This window comes from Rhinopithecus bieti, unplaced genomic scaffold (assembly GCF_001698545.2).
Source record: "Rhinopithecus bieti isolate Rb0 unplaced genomic scaffold, ASM169854v2 scaffold_19861, whole genome shotgun sequence".
In the NCBI taxonomy this organism is placed as follows: Eukaryota; Metazoa; Chordata; class Mammalia; order Primates; family Cercopithecidae; genus Rhinopithecus; species Rhinopithecus bieti.
The window spans coordinates 1,121,930-1,141,398 of NW_016809659.1; the positions used below are offsets into that span (position 1 = coordinate 1,121,930).

Below are 19,469 nucleotides of genomic sequence, written 5' to 3' on the forward strand. Positions count from 1 at the left end.
AAAAAAAAAAAAAAAGAAAAGAAAAGCTGAATATAGTGCTATTTTATTTTGCTTCATAGCCTTAATGTCTGAAGTGATATTTATTTATCCCAATGTGCTTTTCTGTTTTCCTGTAGTCTGTTTTCTTGATCATAGCTTTTTCTACACAGTCACTTTTTCTTCTATACCAAATTGCAGTGGCATTTAGCTCAATACCTATCTCAGTAATGATTGGTTCTTATTTATAAGGATTATGATTTACCAGAGTTTTACTCAAATTTCCTTAAATTTAAAATATATTTCTCTTCTTAATTTTGTGAGATTAAGCACTCACCCTTTTATCTCAGGAAACAATATGTATTGGAAGAGAGACTTGTACATTTATTAGACAGGCATTTCTGGTGAGTGGACTTGTGGATGCTTTGGTAGATATTTTTAACTGATATACCACACTTACTCGAAATGTCTTTAGAGGCTCCAGACTGCTGACACACAGCTATCTTCACCTGTACTCCTTCCCATTGCTCTGCCAACTTTCATCTAATTTGGATGAGATCTGTTTGTATCTTAATACTTAAGATATTTTTAGTATCTTGTCAGAGACTATCATAACATCATAGCAGTTCAGTTGCTGTTGCTGTTATCCTCTTACCTCTATATCTTTTCTCTCTTCCCCATTTCATAGATTCAGGTGTAAGCTATTTTCAAACTCATTCCACCTCATTGACATGGGAACCCACTTGCCATCTTTTCTTTTTTTTTCAAATTCAAGTATTTTCTCCCCTCTACAAAAAGTTCTGTTCCTTTCAAATGTTAAAATTGACTCTCCCTGTGCCTGCAATGCCTTCTCTTCCATTCTCCCCACTCCAGCATCCTTATTTCATTGGCTACCCTTCTTCAAGCTCCAGTTCCAATATCATGCACTGAGATCAGAGATCTCAGAAAATCAGTTGCTACCATCTCCCAGATCCCATCCAGTGTCATGTCATAGAATCCTCTGGTACAGCAGTTGCTGCCTTGAACTCTAGTGCTTATCACAGTGATTTCTACATAAGGAAATACTTCAGTTTTAATATCATAAAATAATATAAATATTATAATTTAAAATTGGTAAGACAGAATGTTTAAGAAAGTAGTTTTTTAAAAATATGGAAATGGAAATGATATGGAAATGAGACATTAACGAGAAATCAGTTAGTCATATTGTAAAGACAAGAGTTAGGAGTTGGGAAAAGAAGTTCCTATAAGAATTTTAATCTCTGCATTTTCTTTGTTAAAGGAAAACAGGTGATGATAAAAAAGATTAATCAAAATGCAAACAAGATATATAGACAGAAAGGCAGTGAGCAAAATGTGTTTAAGTATTTTATGATACTAATAATTTGCTCAAATCTCACAGTAAATAAATGGCAGGATTAGAATTCTTACACTAACCTCACATTCTTTCCAGTGGCACTGCATTTCTGAGTAGAGTTATAATTATAATACAAGTTGAAAGTTATAGGTGTTCTGAGAGAGGGTAAGAAAATATTGCCTGGAGACTGGGAGTTCCCTTTCTCTGAGGGACGTATGTTATATGAGCCAGGCTTTGACCTTATAGGTGGGATTAGGCCTGCAATGAAATGGAAAGAAAGGATACAAAAGCATGAACTGGAAAAGTATTTGGCATTAAAGGAGAAGAGGTGATTTAATTTGACTGAGTGTAGAGTACAGAAAGGGCGATGGTGGGAAATAATATTAGACTCCATTTTGGAGCAGAGGGACATGGTGTGAGTTATCTTTGTATGATCCTTTTGCAAGAGTCTGAAAGAAAAGTTTGAGAGACTACTCTAGTGACTCAGAAATATTAGCAGACTTTTGCTATAGTTCATGACAGAATAACAAAGTCTTAAACTGAAATTATTGTAGTCATACATAGATGGAGAGATAGTGTAAAGATATCCTTAAAAGGGCCTAGTAACTAATTATATTTGCAGTAAAGAGAGAGTAAGGATGACTCTAGGGTGATGAAACAATAGAGATATGCAGGAAACAGTTAATATTAAAATGTATACATAGAGTTTTACACATATGTAGGGGAGCTTGAAATGTTCAGCTTTCAGAGGAATTTGGGCTGGAAATTATGAGTTAAAGGCAAGAAATATGACTTTCCTGAGATAATTCTGCCCCAAAATGACATATGAAATCATGATATTGAGTGATTTTGACAAGGGAAATAGAAAAGAGATAAAGCCACAAACTTAGGTGAATGTCTGAATTTAGGAATTGGTAGGAGGAAGAAAAGTCAAAGAGATGGAAAGACAAACATGGATGCAGAGAATGCCACTGTAGAAAGGATATGGAAAGGAATGTTTTCTCAGAGGCCTTCAAGTGTGGTGGCATTTGAGAGAACAGTTGCAGTTATAGTGGGTAAGCTATATTGCCATGGCTTGAAGAAGTAAGTGGACATTGTGAGAACACACCACTTCTCAAGAATTACTAGCACGCCGTCAGACTAGAGGGGCAATTCCAGTGTAGGAGGAGGGCGTGAAGATTCCACCTAACTAATCCTTTTAGGATTTTTTTTAAGGGGATGGGATCATGTGTAAGACTAAATGTGTGAGCATTAGAGAAGAAGAGAAGTGCCTTATATTTGAAATGGGAAAACAGAATGTAGATAACATAATCATGAGTAGAAAGAAAAGATGCTGGTGGAAATCATATCAAAAGTCCTGTCTCTGAAAAGCAAGATCATTTGTGCAGTGTTGGGTTGACAAGGTGTAATGATGAGGCAACTAGGAAAATTTTGAAATGAGTGAACTGTAGAAAGTGGTAGGGAATTAATTAGAGCTGAATAAATAATTTGCCAAAGCTTGATAAGATGACTTCTCTAGCTATATTTCTAGGAAATGGAAATTTATATTTTCAATTAAATGTTTTAACAAATGCATTAGTTTCTGCATAAGTTGAGGTACATGTGAATTTTGTATCTGAAGAGGAAAGGGTGAGTTAAATAAAGAATCTGTCTTGTTGTTGCCTGACTTTTGCTAAAAGGAATTTCTTGTTATATTGGTATTTAAAAATCTACATGTTAAATTTAGGCAACTTCTCATCTTCTGGAAAATAAGTTGAGTAGAGTTAAAGTCAGATGGTGTTGTACAAGGTCATCAGTCCAATGTTGAGATTTTACATTTTATTGTATTTTCTTCATATAACTTTAACTAGTATACAGTATAATAAGGTATAGCCTTAATGTATTAAATAAAAATCAATTTACAGCACAGCATTTGAACAATTTTTTTCAGACCTATTTGAATGGGTCTGGACCTCATGTGTTGTTAACAACCTGTCTTTTGATGTTCACAAGTTTATTATCTTCATTACTGTTGTTTTCTACAATAGCATAAGAGCAAGTAAGAAAAGATTACCTTCTTTTTTTTTTTTTTTCTCATTCAAAGCTCCTGTGACCCTCTCTAACTGGATATCTTTACTTATTTAGAAACTGTTGAATACTATGTTGTATGTTTTGCCATGAAAACAAAGGGAGAATAAGTGGTATGAAAATTCAGAGATACTTCAGAAATTTTAGTTCTTTCTATTTCATGAAATAGTGCTTGCATTTACATCGGGGGAAAATAACATGCCCAGTGTTACATGTTACACTAACTAAAGTTCATCAATGTATGTCCCTCATGAATACATGTGTACTTCACAATATTTTTCAGAATCCTCAGTCAGTAGCAGTTCTCCAGGCTCTGGTCCCAGTTCACCAAACAACGGGCCAACTGGAAGTGTTACTGAAAATGAGACTTCAGTTTTGCCCCCTACCCCTCATGCTGAGGTAAGACCCTTTTTTTTTGTTTCTTTTAAAAATTGAATTTCTGATTAGCTACCTAATACAAAGTAATATTTCTGAGTTGGCCTTTAATATCCAAATGATATTTATGAATTGAAGTTTACTCAGTTCCATATATTGTAAACCAATTAAAAAATTGATATTTACTAACTAATGTAAATATTATAAACCTATAAGAAATGAACTGATGTTTATTAGCTGACATAAATATCAATTTTTTCTTACAGATTTTTTTAATGTGTAGAATTCAGTAAACTTGATCTTACTTATAAATTAGACAACCAATGATGTTTGGAAGGCAATCCAGGCTTGAAGAATATTGAAATGTAATCCTCAGTCAAACATTTTTAGTGATCCTCAGAGCACACTGCCTGACAATTATGTCACTTACTAGTCCCTCTGCTTGGTTATTGGTTATGCCGATGTGAGTAGACACATCAGTAAGTAAAACAACTCCTACAGGCCTCTCAGAAGAAGAACCTAGTGAGGTGGATTTTATCCATTTGAACTGAAAAGTGATGAAAAATCATTGCAGTATGATAGTTGAAGGGTGTAAAGCTTCACTGAGCAAACATGTTTTGGGCACCTGCTATATTCAAGTCATTTTGCCTCACAGTAAGGATATAAACATGGACAAGATATGAACTCTATGTTTGCAGAATGACATATTAAAGGATACTAGTTTAACGTAACACATGATTTAGTGTAACCAATGATACAAGACTAAGAGGAAAGCCCATATAAAAGTCATGAAGAATTTGTCTATGTAGTTTCTGTATTTGGCTATCAAAGGCAAGAGTCTGAAAATAGCCACTCATGAAATCACCTGTTTTGAAGTCATCAACAATTGACTGAAAGCCTTATTTTTGTTTCTGTTATTATGCCTTCTTCGCTGTGCATTGCTCTGTACAAGGAGAGCTGGTGTGTTAACTTGTGATATATAACATGCTTCTTTCTTTATATTTTATAGAGTCATGGTACCTTGAGACAGAAAGGGACTGGTCAAGTCTCTTATTCTTGGATCATCTCCATAGCTTTTCTGCCATGTGATTATCCAGCCTCTGTTAGAATGCATCTGCTTATAGGGAGCTCACTTCACTGTCTCCTGAGGCAGCCCAGTTGATTTTAAATAGTTATTTTGACTGACAGAAATGGCTCTGTACAGCTGTTGCTCTGTAATTTCATATGTTTTATACACACAAACACAAACATACATATGCATAATAAATTATTTATAAGTTATGAAATTATCAGGTCAGAATATAAGTGAAGGCAGAAATCCAGAAGTTGTCTCTGATGAGCAAACGACTGAAGCCAGCAAAGTCAGTTTTGCTCTAGGCACATTTGTACACTTGAGTTTTGAGCTTTGGTTTTCAGGGCCTCAGAAACTCAAGAGATAGAAGATAAAGCCTAGTACCAACCAAGGAGGATAATCTAATAGGAGACCCTGCAAACACTAAGCTGACACCCCAGAGGCCCATATCTATGTTACATTGGTGAGTTGACTGCCCCTCTGACTGCTCTGTTCGCACCCCCGCCTGCCCCGACCCCCCTGCCCTGGGCTGTCTGATGTGGAGGGCATCAGAGGGCAGATCCTCTCTCTCAGAAGTCTTAGCAACAAGCTAGTCCTTGTGTAGATTTGTAGCCCAGATCACATAACCTCAAGCTGTTAACTTATCATGGCCCCACATTTGTAGTTCACACATTGGGAGTCTGCACAAAGCAAAGAAACTGCCCCCTCCCCAAGGGAATATACCTTCCTTCTAGATTTCAAAAATTTCCCTCAAACAAATTTCCAAGGAACATGAGCAAAATATCTAGATGCTGTCATTTATGACCATTTTCAGCTATTTAAAGAATAGTAATTCTGGCCTCTACATGGTCTGCAGTCCCACATCTATTTCTTACTTACTATCCTGTCACCCCTCTTTCTCTTTTTCATTATCCTTTCAAAAACATGATAGCAGATGGAATAAATACTTTGTTTATATTTGTAACCAGAGATATAAGTGGAGTTATTGGATTATTAGTTGTAGATAGCATCTTTTTGTTAGTGCAGTTATACCTGGATATTGGTCCATTCTCTGCAACTATTTAGTAAATTTCCAGGAAAAGAACAACTTGTTTACAGTTTTTTTTTTTTCAAAAAACTTTAGATTGTCATTATCTCTCAGTATGAAGAATGTAATTCTTAGTAATTATGAAAACACCAAAGGATCTGGGTTCTATTCAGTCCCTGAATGGATTTTGTGCCATTGAAAAATGAAAACAACACACTAGACTACATTCAGCAGCATGTTTGGTTCCAAGAAATGCATTGTCATTGCAATGTTTCAGAAGACCACTTACAACAAGGGAGCATTTTACTAGGTTTAGAAATGGTAATACAATACTTTGTTTGATAATACGTCATAATAGTATATTTTTAAGAGGCAAGAGAGTGATGAACACAAAATTTAGCATGATGATTACCTTTCAGAAAGGAAGATGGGGGAAAACATGATTTGATAGTTACCAAACAAGATACATATATTCCTTCATTGTAAATACATATATATGTCCATATAGTATTTAGTACAACATATTGGAACAACCAGGAAGTATACATTGGTGAAGAATGTAAATACAAGATTTTGCTTATACTGTTTTAATTTCTTTTATATTTCTAAAGCCATAATTTGCCACAAATCGTTTGTTTAGGTACCCTAGGTTTTCAGCTAATTGTTGAACATATTCTCTCACTGCAAACCTTTCCTTTCACCCACACCATTAAAAAAAGAAAAACAAAACAAAACAGAAGGAAATGTGATTTAATGGAGTTTAAAAGGGTAGAGGTATTTCTTCAGGTCAGTGACAGGACATTCACCTCCAAATCTGGAAAGACGAGTTCAAAAGCAAGCAGTGACTCACCTCATAATGAATTAATTGTGTGCCTGAACTATGATCCAAAAGGCCAGGTGGGCAGACCTTTATGCACTGATGAGTAGCCTCTCTGTGGCCCAGAACAAAAAATGCAACCCTGATGGCTAACATGTGGTTTTCTGCTGTATTGCATTTACAGAGATCTGTAGTGTAATTCATTCTCGATAGGTGAGGAGACAGCGGAATTTAGACTGAGACTGTCAGCAAGTTAATATCATAGCTTTTTAGCACTAAATGTTTCCACCCAAACTGGAGAAAAGAGAAAAAAAATTTCTCAGCCATACTTGAGTAACCATCATTTAGAATTTAGGATGATTTTTACAGATGTCTCCTAAGATTAATAGTAGTACGGGACTTCATAGCAACAAATATTTTGGGGGCATGAATTATTTGCATAATGTATTGCACTCTAAAAAATTGGTTGCATACTTTACCGTTACAAAATAGGCTTATTCTACTATTTTGGCTTAAGGAACACTGGTGGATTTTCATATTAAAATAGTGTATATTTGAATGAAGTCTTTATTTCATGGCCTGTAAGTAGAAAAGCATGTCACCTAATTGTTTCAGAGCCCATGTAAATGAATGGGATTCTATCCCATTGTGCTGCTTCAGAAGTAGGAAAGTCTGGCTGTATCTAAAGATCTTGAGCCCTAGATGAAAACAAAATTTTCTATCTTGTAATTCACATGTCCTGCCTAATTTAGATAAAGGGAAGACAGAAGTAAGAGGAGAATTTACTCATAAATTGAGGTTCAGGAAATAGCACATTGTAGTGGAATGTATGGGTGTTCCATTCAGAAGACTCAGCCTGAACCTGGCTCCAAAACCAGCTACCTTATCATCATTGGTCAAGCAACTTCCCCTGACCCTCAGACTCCTGATCTAGGAGAAGGGAGTACCGTAATACCTACACTAGCAGCTTTGTTCTAAGGAATCAGTGTTTGGAAGGCAGGTGGTAAATTATGAAGTTCGGAACAAGTTCACTTTTTGTTGTTATTATCAATGCTGACTCCTGGTAGGGAAAACTCATTAGCATATTTGTCTTCAAGCCAGCAGCTCTCATGTGAGAGTGAGTCTCCATCTGCTCTGACCACTTCTGTTCCATTTCTTCTATTTCCTACATATGCTCAGTCCCAGAACTCAGATTGTTGGAGCTACTTGCTTTACTCATTTGTAAACTTGGTTGGGGAGCTGAAACCTCAAGGGTTTCTATTTCCAACTCCAGTCAAAGATGTCTTTACCTATCTAGTTACTTTATTGTTAATACTGTGGGCCTGTGGGTTCAAATATGTTTCCATGGATATCAACACTATTACTTTAGATTCAGTAGATTTATTTGATAGCTATTTTAACAGTAGCCAAGCTGCTGGTTTATTTCTAGTTGAACATTAGTGGCTGTCTCTGCTATGCTATTTTTTAAAATAAACTTTCCAGCAGATACAAATGCTTTTAAAAAGGATTCTAATAATAAGGTTAAGTGTTCTAAAATCATCTGTAATGTCACTTGTTTTGCCCCAATCTCACATGACTCATCTGCCTGTTGTTTCATAATAGTTGTTGTGACATTTGCTGTAAATGTTATGCTCCCTTCTGAGTGGGTGTAGAGCTGTGGTTTTAGATAGCAGCAAATAAAACACGTTCCCCCCACCCCCGACTCAGGGAAAGGAGGTTGCTATGACAAAATAATCATTTACTAGGAATAACATGAGTCAATATTTTAAAGCAAGATCTTTAACAAAACATCAGTGTGTTTCAAATGCTAAGCAAACTCTGTCAAATGATTTTTCTTTTTTTGTTTGTTTTTTTGTTTTTTGGTCTCACAATATGTCTCACCATTTTATAGTAACACCTTCTTGGGTGTCCAGTAAAATGGAAACTTGAGAGATTCTACTGCTTGAACAATTTTTTTAACTACATGGAGATTTTAATTTTCTATGAGCTATCTGAAAGAATAGAAAATAAATACAATCTTGAAAAATCCCATGAAAACCATAGGCAAATATTAAATGATTAAGAGGCTTTTCTTTTTTAAAACGTGGCTACATTCTTTTTAGATAGCCTGGATTCAGGGACTTGGGACCTTGTAAAGCCAAAGCTGGTTGACACTCATAAGCATGTCTTCCTGTATGCCATTCCAATAGACTCACATGTTACCTGATAGAACCGGGCAGAGGTGCTTCAGTCTCAGGCTGAAGGTTCTGAAGTCCAGGGAAGCTGGGTGCTGCCCAGGGTTACAAGCCATGAGTGGGAGAGCTCAAGTATAAGACACTTAGACCAGACTTCATTTCACAAGTCCAGGCTGCTCCTCACCAAAATTCTGTGTGTATATATATATTTTTTCTTTTTCTGATTCTCATGCATATTGTAGATAATTTGGAACATACAGTAAACTGAAAATTCTATATCCACATTTTCTGAGCTTTTTTAAATGTGAGTGATTATTGGCCGGGCATGGGGGCTCACACCTATAATCTCAGCACTTTGGGAGGCTGAGGTAGGAGGATAACTTGAGGCCTGGAGTTTAAGACCAGCCTGGGTAACATAGAAAGACCCTGTCTCTACAGGAAAAAAGAAAAAAAAAAGAAAAAAAAAACACAAACCTAACAAACATTAGCTGGGAGTTTGAGCCTAAGAGTTTGAAGTTACAGTGGGCCTTGATCACACCACTGCACTCCAGCCTGAGCAACAGAGCGAGATCCTGTCAAAAGAAAAAAAAAAAAAAAAAAAAAAAAAAAAAAAGGAAAAGTAGGTAATTATTTACATAACTAGTATAACTAGCATTCTGTCAAGGGCTATCATTGACTTTTTTGTCTTCTTAAGATTAAGAAAGTGTTTGTTTATCTTCCTCTCTTTCCCTTCTTCCTTTTTTCCCTGCCTCCCTCCCTCCTTCCTTGGTTCTTTCTCTCCATCTCCTTTCCCCACTTTCATTTTCCCTGCTCCTGTAGGCATCATTCTCTCCTGTGTTCTTGTTTATACAAATTTTTACACTATATATATTTTTTACTTTGCATCCATGAGTTTTCATGGGATATAAATGCTACAACATTATCTGCATCATTCCATTTTCTTGCTTTTATCACTAAGCATGTGTTTTTAGATCCATACACCATGTCTTTATGGATGCAGAAATCTAATGGTGTGCTTTCAATCACCATAGAAATCCATGGTGGGTGCTGCCACATACTGATTCCCGAGGTAGATGTCCTGGTGCCCTTCAGTATATACCATATCCTATCATTCTACAGCTTAATGAGAGAATTTTTCGAAGTTAGAATTCCCAGCAAAGCCATCACTGGGTCATATGGTATACAGTATAATTATTTTGGTTTATAGTTCAACAGAATTGCTATACCAGACTACTGTCCCACCAGGAATACATGAGAGTTTTTACCTTTCTAAATCCCTGTAACATTTGACATTGTCCATTTTTCTAATTTTAGCCAGTGTCCCTTTTGGAAGAGATTCTGAGTCTTTTAATTTAAGTCAGTGGCTTAATTTTAATTCCACATAAATAGCTCTATTGAGAGACATAATGTTTCAGTCTATGTGTTTTGTATTCATTTGAATTACAAATATTATCTGTGAGATGCCCCTCCTATTGACATAACAGGAGAGAAATTAAATAAGATTTTGAAAAGCCTTAGTAAAATGTGAGTAGGCCACCCCTACCCCAGCACTTGGCCCATTTCATATCTCATGTCCTAACATAATGCTCCTTCCTCTAATTACAGTAATTATCACAAGTCAAAGAGTTAGTTCTTTACTTTTCTGTGCAGCTAACTACCACATGAATTGGTGTTTTATAGGACATCTTTGTATGCCTAGCACCCAACACCATTAATCTAACACAGAGAAGTTACTCATTAATTGTTTTGTGAAGGTTAAACAATAGCCATTCATACATTTACTATTTTCATTTTATCTAATCACAGTAAAAATTTTGGTTCTGAAAAATTTTCAGATTAAAACCGTCATTTCCATGTTCTAAATGGCGAAGTATTGGCATCATAGCAAAGCACTGATTTAAGGGCTGGGCCAGATTCAAAACTGCTTCTTGGAAAAATCCTGGCTTTGCCTGAAAACACCTGTGAGCTCACCGCAATGCTAAGGTGGGATGGTCTTCCTGCCTTGCAAGAATGCTGGTCAGGATCTTTCATTGTGTCAGGTGAATGGTACCCCTCCCAATCTGTTAGTCTGACTTTCAAGTGTGTCTGTACTGAGTTAGTAGTGTAGACTATGGCTCCAGGTAGGTCTTATTAAGAGATAAACGTGGAACAGATAGACTGCTCCGATCAAAAAGCATAGTTGAGGAAAGCTGTATTTAAAGAAAATAATTTGAGGGAAATGATTTTTCAATTCTCTGAAGGAATTCTAGACCTTGAAAGTCTACATAGATGCTGTGCCTGTTTCCTTATCTGTAATCCAAGGAGATAAGCTAAGCAATGTCCAGGTCCCTAAAGTTTCTATGAGACGACATACCGGTTAAGAGTCTTCGGGAAGAACCAACTATACCTAACCGATGTGGGGGACACAGAATCGTCCTTACTTCATCAAGAATTATCTCCATGACTTGAACATCCTGACATTTATAAAATCGCTGGAGCTTTCTTCTTGTGCCCAAGTCCCCGGACTCCCAGTTGCACTCTTTTATTCCTGCCATGAGCCTCAGAGCCTGAGTTTGTTTCCTCTTCTCCTCCAAAGCTACCAACATTCTCCCTATTTTTCTCTGGTTCCCTTGTCTTCTGACAGTGGCTGCAGAGTCGTACTCCCTGTAGCAACAGCTGTCAACAAATCTCATAGCCTTGGTCAGTTTAAAGGTTTTGTTGCTGGTCCCACATGGAAGCAAAATTGGGGAAATGACTCAGTTTCCTCATTGACAGCATGAGCATAATGGTAGCTTGAGAGTACCTGTGAAGAACAGGTTAACCTCCAAAAAATTCTGGCCCAGGGCACCATGATAGGTGCCGAATATCAGTACACTGCCAGAGGAAATGGAGCTACTCAAGTTTTATAGGAAACTACAAAGATCTGCAATCCCAGAGTACGACTGTCCCCACATCTCTTCACTTTAGTCAAAGCCAGTGTGAGGAGCCAGTGTGTTGCTGCCATTATTACATCTGAGAAAATATCTATTTCTCATTTTAGTTTAATTCTGATTCCTGTGATGAGGTGGGAGGATATCACAGAAATTCTCTCTGGGAAGCAAAGAAACAACTCTTTTGTGAGGTCCATGGTATTTTTTGTGCCATTCTCCCAGTCCATGTCAAATCCCCTAGTCCATATCTCAGTGCTGTGAGAAGCAGATACAACCTTGAATGAATATTATGCACTATTTAAAATGCATATTTTTCCACACTTATTTTCTCTCCAGTGAATACAGATAAATGAATAACATATCCTTTTATTTTAAATCACTATTTACTGCCAATAAGCTAGTTAAAGTATTTTTACTTCCTTATATGTTCCTTTTGTTCTTGTTCAGGTATGTATTCTATACTTACAATTTTCGTGAAAAGATTATTATTTGTATGAGTAAAAGAGTAGCTTGCCTTTTTGTTTACAGCAAGTATGCAACTCTGTCTGATAGCTCAAAAAATAAAATTGCAATCTCACACATTGTAATTTTAAAATCTTTCCCAATAATCTTCATGCTATGTCACTTAGACATCTAATTATTTAAAGGGCTGCATATAAAGTCAATGTAATGTTACTGCTTTCAACATACCTCTTGTTTTTCATGCACAAATATCTGACATGTTCCTTTGAGAAGTAACAAAATCTGAACTAGCTTTGAGTTCCAAGTTGCAATGAGAAAACTCCACATTTAACCCTGTGCTCTTATTATGTTAAGACTAGGACTCATCTCCAAACAAACGTATGATTGAGATGATGTTTTGGAATAACATCCTGTGTTTTGGTGGTGCATCACTCTTCAGTGACATTCTGAGGTTGCATTGTATTAGCACATGATATTTTCCCCAGTTAATTGATATCCCAGGTTTGTCCAGGGGAAAATCTACAGCTCCCCCAAACATGCTTGACAAGTTATTATATTTACTTTAGTCAAAGCCCGTGTGTGCAATATCCCTCTTGGAGGTGGTCTATTATTGGAGTCCCATATGCTTTTTGTTTGGGAAGAAAGCAGTCACTGTGTCATACTGTTACATGGAGTATTCTTTTTCAGGGATGTTGTTCCCTTGGGGACCATATCAGGCCAGAGTTCCTTGGTCTAATAAGACCTTTGTAACTCTTATTGTATAAAACTTCTGGGAGGGAAGCAAGAGTTAAACAGAAAATGTAATTCAAGCAACTATATTAGGCCACATGTGGGAAAACATGACTCTTAGTAATGGATTAAAAAAAGGTATTTGTTGTAAAAAGCACAGTGATGCCAAAACATTCAGGGTATTTCAGTGTAAATGAAGGCTATTGTGGCATAGGACTCATAACATTTTAACATTTACTTTAGTTTCTGAATATGAATGATCTAAAAATACACCACACAGAATTGTCTATTCATAAATGTTTATAGTAAAAAAGATGTGATTACTATGGAAGCCCTATATGGTGATATTTCATCTAAGATTTTTCTTAGGTCAATTTTCCCATCAATAAAATGACATTAAATGAAGAATCAGATGAAGATAACTACTGTGTTGGCATTATATACATATTTTTTAGACTGAGTAATACAAAAGAAGTAGACATACTAATCAGAATTATACAATTTTATCATTGTACTTTATCAGCAGATGACAAACATGCTGACCGTGTTTTGTATAGCCAGAATTTTATAAATGAATTTGCAAAAAATGAACATAGATGCCTTTTATTCAGATTTGATAACTGTGTCTTAGGAAGAAATTTTTTATTTAAATTTTACATTATAACTTTTGGATACAGAAGTCATGAAATAAATACTTAAAATCTTTTCTTAATTATGGTAAGGCCCATTTTCTGAAATGAGAACATTTTACAGTAAAATTTGTGATACTGTGGTATTTTGAGACTCTCCTCTTTTTTTTAACAGCAAATGGTTTCACAGCAACGCATTCTAATTCACGAAGATTCCATGAACCTGCTAAGTCTTTATACCTCTCCTTCTTTGCCCAACATTACCTTGGGGCTTCCTGCAGTGCCATCCCAGCTCAATGTAAGTCATTGCACAGCATCAGCCTAAATCAACCCAAGCAATATCTCTTCATAGGGGAACTCTCTTTCATGTTTTATATATTTAGACTTTAGAAAAACTTGACAGAGCCAGCATCTCCTTCACTGTTTGCTGTTTGCTGTGTTGTTCAAAGACATTCAGTCTAATTTCAAATCAGAATTATCCTGGTTTCACATAATCATATGTAAACATAATAACTAACATTTGTATAATGGTTTATAGCTTTTAAAAAAGCACTTTCCAGATATATTATTTTAATAGCTCCACACAGCCATCCTGTGAAACAGAGATTACAGCCCACGATTTTACAGAAGGAGAAGCTGAGACTTGGAGAGTTTCAAAGCACAAGAGCACAGAGCCAGTAAGTGGTAGACCTGGAACACAAGCCAGGGCAGTGCTGAGAGGTACAGCTTCGAAAGCACAGTAGCATATGTTTATAGAATTTATTTTGTGAATGACTTTATTTTGGGAATTTAAGTTACTGACTCTCTGGTACTGACAAATATGTATCTAGAAAACCTCTAAGAAAAATATTAAACTATTCCCAGAAGATTCAAAGTGAATCAATTAGTTTAAAAGTCCTGACAACTGAAATAGGTTCTTTCGGGAAGAAAGCAGTCACTGTATCATACTGTTACATGGAGGCCTAGAAGTCATTCCTTGTCCTGGCCTCTTTGCCTTAAAATTTCCTAGTACTCAGCAGAGCAAGTGGAATACTAGAGATCTCTTTGCCAAAGCAGTGCTAAACTTGAAATGTTATTGTCATACTGGCAGAAGATGGCAATAATTATTCTATGCATATTCCCTAAAACCGTATCAGTTTTAGTTGTAAAAAATGTGTGGGCCTTATCCAGAATAATTCATCTCTGAAATGTTAATTAAATTGTATGCATACAGGGATCATATGATACATTAGGTTTAGAGAAAAATTTATTCCAACTCTCATCACCAATTTGGCCAGTCCTTACCTTCAAGTCTTCCACTGAGTTGAATGTGTCAAGTTCACATGTATGTTCAATACATAGTTTCAATACGTATTTTAAAATCAATCTAAAAGATATCTTACTATATCTGGTATTGTCAATAGACTATAATGTCATTTTATGTGGTACTGTGTTCTTATACCAATGAGAAAAAAACAAAATTTGGATGTCGTCTTATATCTGGGGATTATAAAAGAAAGCATTGAAAATACTGAATTCAGCTATGCTCTTAAAATTCCACATGAAACATTTGTAAATGAAATGAGAAACAAAAAAGGAATAAGGAATGAAATGATAAAAATAAATATTCACAGATAATATTTTATAGTTATCACTAATTAAAAATTATTTTTCCTTCTGTTTCTATTTCCTATCTTTTCTAACGATAAGTAAATACCAACCCAAAACTTCTTATGACACATGCATAGGCATTTTATTTTACTTATTTTGTATGTTCTAAGCCACTCCTCTGAATAACTCACACATGTACCACTTTTAATGTGGTCAAGGAAAATTTTTTCCCAAAGGACCAAGTACTAAAGCCAGACCATTTAATCTTTCAAAGGTAATACGATTTGGTACCATTGGATGAATAAACCAATGTGGTTTGGATTAAAGTTTCATTTTTCTTTGCTTCCATTTTGGTGTGGATGAGGCCATCACAATTAATTTTTCAAGTTTAGCATTGCTTTGCCAACGGAATCTCTAGTATTCCATTTCTCCACTGAATACTGGGAAATTTTAAGGAAAAGAGGCCAGGACAAGGAATCACTTCTAGATTAAACATTGCATTGACTTGCTGTGTGACTCAGACAAACCACTTACCTCTTTGTCCTTCAATTTCTCCATCGCTGAAAATTGCTTCGCCTCCCTGGTGCACAGCAATTTTGAAAGATGAAACTTGAGTTTTGAAAAGAAACATGCCACATAATTTTGAGGTATTAGAGTCCTGCTTTTGTAATAGCAAAATGACCACCATTCATTAAATCATTGGAATAGGATAATTCATTATTGCTATTGATGATATAATTATTATTGCCTTATTACTGTGTTATCATACATTTCAAGTTCTTAATAGCATTTTTATTTGATATCTTATTTCACTTGTAGTTTATTATACAAAATATCTGGAATGTCATATTCAATATTTAGAGATTTGGGGATCTGTTATGAATTAATATAAACTGTTTAAATCAAATTTCTGCATATTTTTACCTCCTTTCATTGGGTTATTTTAAGAATTTAATTTTAAAATTAAACATTGGACACTTACAGCTCTGTGAAATCATTAGAAGCCATGTAGAGAAAGGGTAAATTGTTCCTTTTGCTTGCAACTCCAAAATTACAGTCCATCTTATCTTCAGCTCCTTAATCCCCATGGTATAGTCTTTGAATACCTTTTACCTTTCCAGTATGCCTTTAACTTAAACAGTGTATAAAATATTTTAGAAATGTACTTTCCACTTATTAAGCCTGAAATAAGCATTTTTTTGTTTTTTTTATAGACACATAAAAGGTACATCATTTGTGGTTTACAACATAATGATTTGATATATGTATACATTGTAGAGTGACTTAAGCTAATTAACATATGCATTGTCTCACATACTTATTTTTTATGGTGAGAACACTGGAAATCTATTCTCTCAGAAATTTTCACGTGTACAATATATTGTTATTAACTGTAGTCATCATGTACAATAGATTTCTTGAATTTATTCTTTCCACCTAAAATTGTGTATGTAGCATCACTTCTGATTTTAATTTAAAAAACTTTTTATGTTCAATACAATGACAATATTAAATTGTCTTCAGTGCTCCAACCCTATTTTTATTCCTTCTTTTTTGAGTTGAGTTAGTTGAAAAGGTCCATTTTCCCTGCTCAGCCATTGGGTAAGATGGGGATTTTGTTTTGGGAAGCTATCGCATAGGAAACTTATCTAATGATTTAGAGACCCAGAGACCCACATGGATGATAGAGGATTAACATCTTTGTTATTTCTCAACACAGGCTTCAAATTCACTCAAAGAAAAGCAGAAGTGTGAGACGCAGACACTTCGGCAAGGTGTTCCTCTGCCTGGGCAGTACGGGGGCAGCATTCCGGCATCTTCCAGCCACCCTCATGTTACTTTAGAGGGAAAGCCACCCAACAGCAGCCACCAGGCTCTCCTGCAGCATTTATTATTGAAAGAACAAATGCGACAGCAAAAGCTTCTTGTAGCTGGTAATTCATTATGGCACCGTTTGCGGATCATTTTAGGGTTTTATTTTATTCGTGATCCAGGATAATGTCTCTTTTACTTAAGACCCTGATAGAGATCCACAGTGCTATACAAAAGTCTCCCTGATACCTGGTACTGTGGGAAAGGCTATCACCTCTATTTATTCCTTCAGATCCAATTGGGGTAGGAGGACTCACCTCATTTAACCTTTATTCATACCAGACTAGACTGGTGAGTCGTATGGTCAGATGCGTACCTGTCCAATGCCTTGACAGCTCTCTCTTCCCACACCTGACCTTTTGACCACACCTTCTGTTGTTTGCCTGGTAGCATCACTCATTCACTAATTTTCTTATAGTTTGTACCATGTATCTGTTTTCTTTGGCTTCTTATCTTTTCTTAAAATTGTGTGTGTGTGTGTGTGTGTGTGTGTGTGTGTGTGTGTATACACACATATACATGTATTTTTTTTTTCAGGTGGCGTTCCCTTACATCCTCAGTCTCCCTTGGCAACAAAAGAGAGAATTTCACCTGGCATTAGAGGTACCCACAAATTGCCCCGTCACAGACCCCTGAACCGAACCCAGTCTGCACCTTTGCCTCAGAGCACGTTGGCTCAGCTGGTCATTCAACAGCAACACCAGCAATTCTTGGAGAAGCAGAAGCAATACCAGCAGCAAATCCACATGAACAAAGTAAGCCTCCAAGCCAAGTCAAAATGTTCTAACCGCTGGTTTGGAAATTGGGGATCTCTTCACTGATATGGTTATATAAGAGGAATGTTGATGGGAGTCACAGCAAAAAGGATGTGATCATCCTAAACCTGCTTTCTTGGCTCAAGGACAGCATCACAACATCAGTGTTTTAACCACCATTATGTTCATGAGACATTTGTACAAAATTGAGATGATACATTTGCAAGATCTTTTATGATCAGGTATCTATTTTGGTACACAACCCCATACAGGCCTATGTATGTGAAGCCTCATTTCTTAGTGTTACAGAAAAGATTTGAGGCAGACTTGAATGTGGTGCGTTGACATGTCAAAAAGTTTGTACAGGTGATGGCAGATAGGCCAAGGTTAGCCAGTAAGGCACTTCTCAGCAACTTGTATGCATCTTTGTTACATTTATTTTGCATATGCCCCACTTCATTCCAATACGCGTTTGGAGTAGTTTCTCAGAAACTTGTGATCATTTCTTCCTGGAAGTCTTAATGTTGCTAAAATGGACAGCGGATGTCTGTACCATACCACATCCTTAGGAGCTCTCCTGCTGAGGCAACTACAAAGAAACAGTGATTGCAGCATAATATCAGACAGGCCAGTAAAGGATTTTCTATGAATTTGTAAGCAAAATGATATTAAAGAACCTGGTCTGGACAGTTTTTCCACTCCTCTTTGCTGTGGTAGGCTTAAAAAAGCACCATCTTCTCATTCCTGGAAAATTCCTGGAAAATATTAAGGTCCTGAGTATTAAGATTCTATTCCCTTGCCTTTGTGCTGCATCATCTACAAGTATGTTACAGAGGCATGAGAGGCATTATATTGCAAACTGATAGTTTGTTTACTGATAAATGGATAGCTAAAACCTGGCTTAGTAATAATTTTGTTGTACCATGATATAAGAAACAAACAAAAGAAAAGAAAATAAACTCTCATGGGCAGACACCTAATCATCTTTCTAATGGCAGTAGGGGAGAGGGATCTTCATCACGTGCTGGTTTTATGGCAAGTGTTGCTGGAGTTTTTCTCTTCTTTTGGCCTCCATGGTAACAAGGGCAGAGCCATGAAGGAAGCATGGATTGGATACCCTGCTTCTGAACAGAAATTTTTCCAGCCTAGCCCTTTGCTACTCTCAAAGTAGCAAAAGTATGTGTGGGATTGGGGTGCTAGAGATGGGGTGGCTGGCAGGGGCAACTCTCTCTCTAACCTTTTACGATACATTGCAGACCCTTTATGTGTCATTAGATAATGCCTATTTTATTGCTGTAGCACTTCTCTAAATTTAGCAAATTATTTCATATCAAATTATTTTATATCAAATCGATATCATCAGGAGAGAGTCAATTTCCTTCTCTGACTAATGGCGTAATACTCATTGACTTGTATGTGACTCTGCATATGTTTTCTATATTATGGTAGAGTTAGGTTTGTTTATTTGTTCTGTGGCCTTTCAGCACAACTTAAAATTATTAGGTATTCTTGAAAAATTGTCCACTGTTTAGTACAAGAAATGTATGTGGGAGGGAAGATTAGGGATCTTATTTTTTGCCTTATAGTATTTCAATCTGGAATTAGGTTTGTTTTTAAAACCAGTATTAGATAGTAGATAAGCTTTTCTGCCATGCTTA

General features: G+C 36.1%; 1 protein-coding gene across 20 annotated transcripts in view; it reads left to right on the plus strand.

Annotated features, from left to right (window-relative positions):
- HDAC9 (histone deacetylase 9) overlaps positions 1 to 19,469 on the plus strand; it is a 941,976-nt gene that overhangs the window by 562,336 nt on the left and 360,171 nt on the right. For all 20 annotated transcript variants that reach the window (XM_017890061.1, XM_017890068.1, XM_017890066.1 and 17 more), the window contains 4 exons: positions 3,684 to 3,799; positions 13,770 to 13,892; positions 16,905 to 17,118; positions 17,594 to 17,811. In XM_017890061.1, coding sequence (XP_017745550.1) covers positions 3,684 to 3,799; positions 13,770 to 13,892; positions 16,905 to 17,118; positions 17,594 to 17,811 — 671 coding nt within the window. The remainder of the gene's footprint in view (positions 1 to 3,683; positions 3,800 to 13,769; positions 13,893 to 16,904; positions 17,119 to 17,593; positions 17,812 to 19,469) is intronic.